The sequence below is a fragment of the Nothoprocta perdicaria genome, unplaced genomic scaffold (assembly GCF_003342845.1).
Source record: "Nothoprocta perdicaria isolate Ctin4 unplaced genomic scaffold, notPer1 scaffold_23, whole genome shotgun sequence".
Taxonomy (NCBI): domain Eukaryota; kingdom Metazoa; phylum Chordata; class Aves; order Tinamiformes; family Tinamidae; genus Nothoprocta; species Nothoprocta perdicaria.
Genome location: NW_020455455.1, coordinates 5,160,435 through 5,162,740, shown reverse-complemented (window position 1 = coordinate 5,162,740; position 2,306 = coordinate 5,160,435). Strand labels below are relative to the sequence as shown.

At 48.2% G+C, this 2,306-nt stretch overlaps 1 protein-coding gene across 2 annotated transcripts in view; it reads right to left on the bottom strand.

Annotated features, from left to right (window-relative positions):
• MLLT10 (MLLT10, histone lysine methyltransferase DOT1L cofactor) overlaps positions 1-2,116 on the bottom strand; it is a 104,208-nt gene extending 102,092 nt beyond the window's left edge. For both annotated transcript variants that reach the window (XM_026039445.1, XM_026039446.1), the window contains exon 1: positions 1,895-2,116. In XM_026039445.1, coding sequence (XP_025895230.1) covers positions 1,895-2,063 — 169 coding nt within the window. In that variant the 5' untranslated portion in view covers positions 2,064-2,116. The remainder of the gene's footprint in view (positions 1-1,894) is intronic.
• Positions 2,117-2,306: the final 190 nt, after the last annotated feature.

The following is a 2,306-nucleotide window of genomic DNA, read 5'->3' as shown; positions in this document are numbered from 1 at the left end:
AAAAAAAAAAAAAAAGGAAAAAGCCACCACCACCACAGGTTTGCACTCTGCCATGCTGCAATATTCCCTACAGAGTTCCATGACTTGCTTAGGTTTACACTTCCACTAACATTTGAAGCTTCTCTAGACACATGAAAAGATTTTGTCCTGTGCAACTTGCCAGTGACTTAATGCTGGAAGAGAAGATTCTTCTGAACCAATTAAAACTGTAACACAGTGAGAAAGTCTCATGGGTCACACTCACGTCTGGATTTCAAATGAAAACTAACAGTTTTGATCATGAAGACTATCTATTTTCATCAGACTATGGAAAAAAATGTAAAAGAGACATGTTTCCTCTATCACATTCATGGGACACATCATATTCAATGTGTAGATCATTAATGATGCCATAGATGAGGACACAGTTCTTCCTTTTTCAAGTCCTCTACCACAGCACTCAGTTTCAGAAAAAGCAGCATTTTGCACACTTCCTTCCAGACTTAAATCCAGATTTGAACCTGCCCTTACAGAGGTGCAAACTCCCAATTTGCTCATATCTCCCTACATTAGAAGCATTTCCTAAAAGCGAAATTTTATTCCTACAATCGTTTCAGCTCCATACTGGGGTGTTAGAACACTGAATTCTTTCACAGATATTATCAGGGAGGTTCTAGACACAAAGATGCCCAAGGTAATATTAGAATAATACTAGTTTAGGCATGACTTCTGAAAGTGGTCACGTGGTGGGGGAGAAGGGGAGCCAATATTCCAAGATTGCAGAAAAGCAAAGAATTAGCTAACTGGTTATCATTACTTGGCTGCCTTAGGACAGCAGAACACTGACTGAATACCACCTGATTTCATAGATGCTGCTCGGCTCCCATCTGCCTTCAATCTGACATTAACAGGAATAGTTAAATATTTTTTTTTTTGCAGTCTCCTTAGATTGTGACTAATTCTTCATTATATCCCTGAAGTAAATGACTGTTATACTGTGTTATCTTCAACACAATTCATACATTAAAAAACTGAGCATGAGACATGCCAGCAGCATTTTCACATGTGCTAGCTATTCAGGCAAACTAATTGGATTTTATATCTGTCTCTCCTCCAATTTGTTCACTGAATTCTTCCGATTGTTTGGGAATTGATACAGAAAAACCACCACATTATTCCCTATTTCCGCTCCCCATTTAAAGCAAAAGCCAACAGAGCTTCCCTTCTTAAACAGCAGAATCCTGCCTCTCTCTCTGCTCTCAAGAGAAGGGTCAACGCACTGACTGAAACAAAACAATCACACATACACAGAACATGCCAGCTCCGGAGCTGAGCTGGAAACCAACCAACCAACCTCCACTAATCCAAACAAATCCAGCATCAGCCATTAGGGCGAGCACCCTCCCCCTGCAGAACCACAACAGGAAGTCTCTTCATCTAAGAGGCAACAGCAGCCAAGTGACATTCAAGGGAARGCAGGCAGGGCAAGAAATCACATGACAGCTAAGTCTTTCTTACATGCTGCTGTTTCCCACTCCAAAATTCTGCCCRTCTCCTCTAATAGTTGTTTTGAATTAGGGGGAAAAAAAGTGTTGGGGAAAGGCAAGGATAAAAGGGACTGAGTGTAGGAGGAAGAAACGAAGCAACAATTGCCAGAAGAGAGATTAGTAAGAAGTTATGGAAAGGAGGAATGGAGTTTCGCGGTGGCTCTGGACTAGTACAGCCGAGCTTGCTAACAGGATGCGAAGCAGGATCAGGAAGCACTAACATACAAAAGGAAAAGGGAACGGAGAGGAAAAATAAAGAGCAGAGCGGGGGTGGGTTTCCCGTGTAGCAGAGGCGACGCGAGGAGCCCCGTGCGCGAGGGCTGCGCTGACAGGCCGGGCCGGGCCCGCGAGCTCGCCGGCCCGCTCACCTTGATGCACTGCGACATTGCAGCCGTGCCCGTCGCAGTAGACGAGCGGGTTCTCGGCCCAGCCCCTCTCGTCGGAGCACACGCAGCAGCCGCCGATCATCTCCTTCATGCTACTGGAGAACTCGCCCTCCAGTGACACCGGCAGCAGCAGCGGCTCGCTAGAGACCATCTACGGGTTAAAAACACCGGCGTCAACAACACACACGCACACGCGCGCGCTCCGCGCTGCCTGCCCCCTCCCCGGCGGTGTCTCCCCTCAGTCACTCAGCCGCCGCCGCCGCCGCCACGGCGGCGATCTGGGGCCCATGACCGCGGGCCGAGAGCCGCCGCTCGCCCCCGCCCGACCAACCGGCCAGGCTGTGTGAGTCACGCGAGCGCAGGGGCAGCCGGCGGCGGCGCTGGGGAGGACACC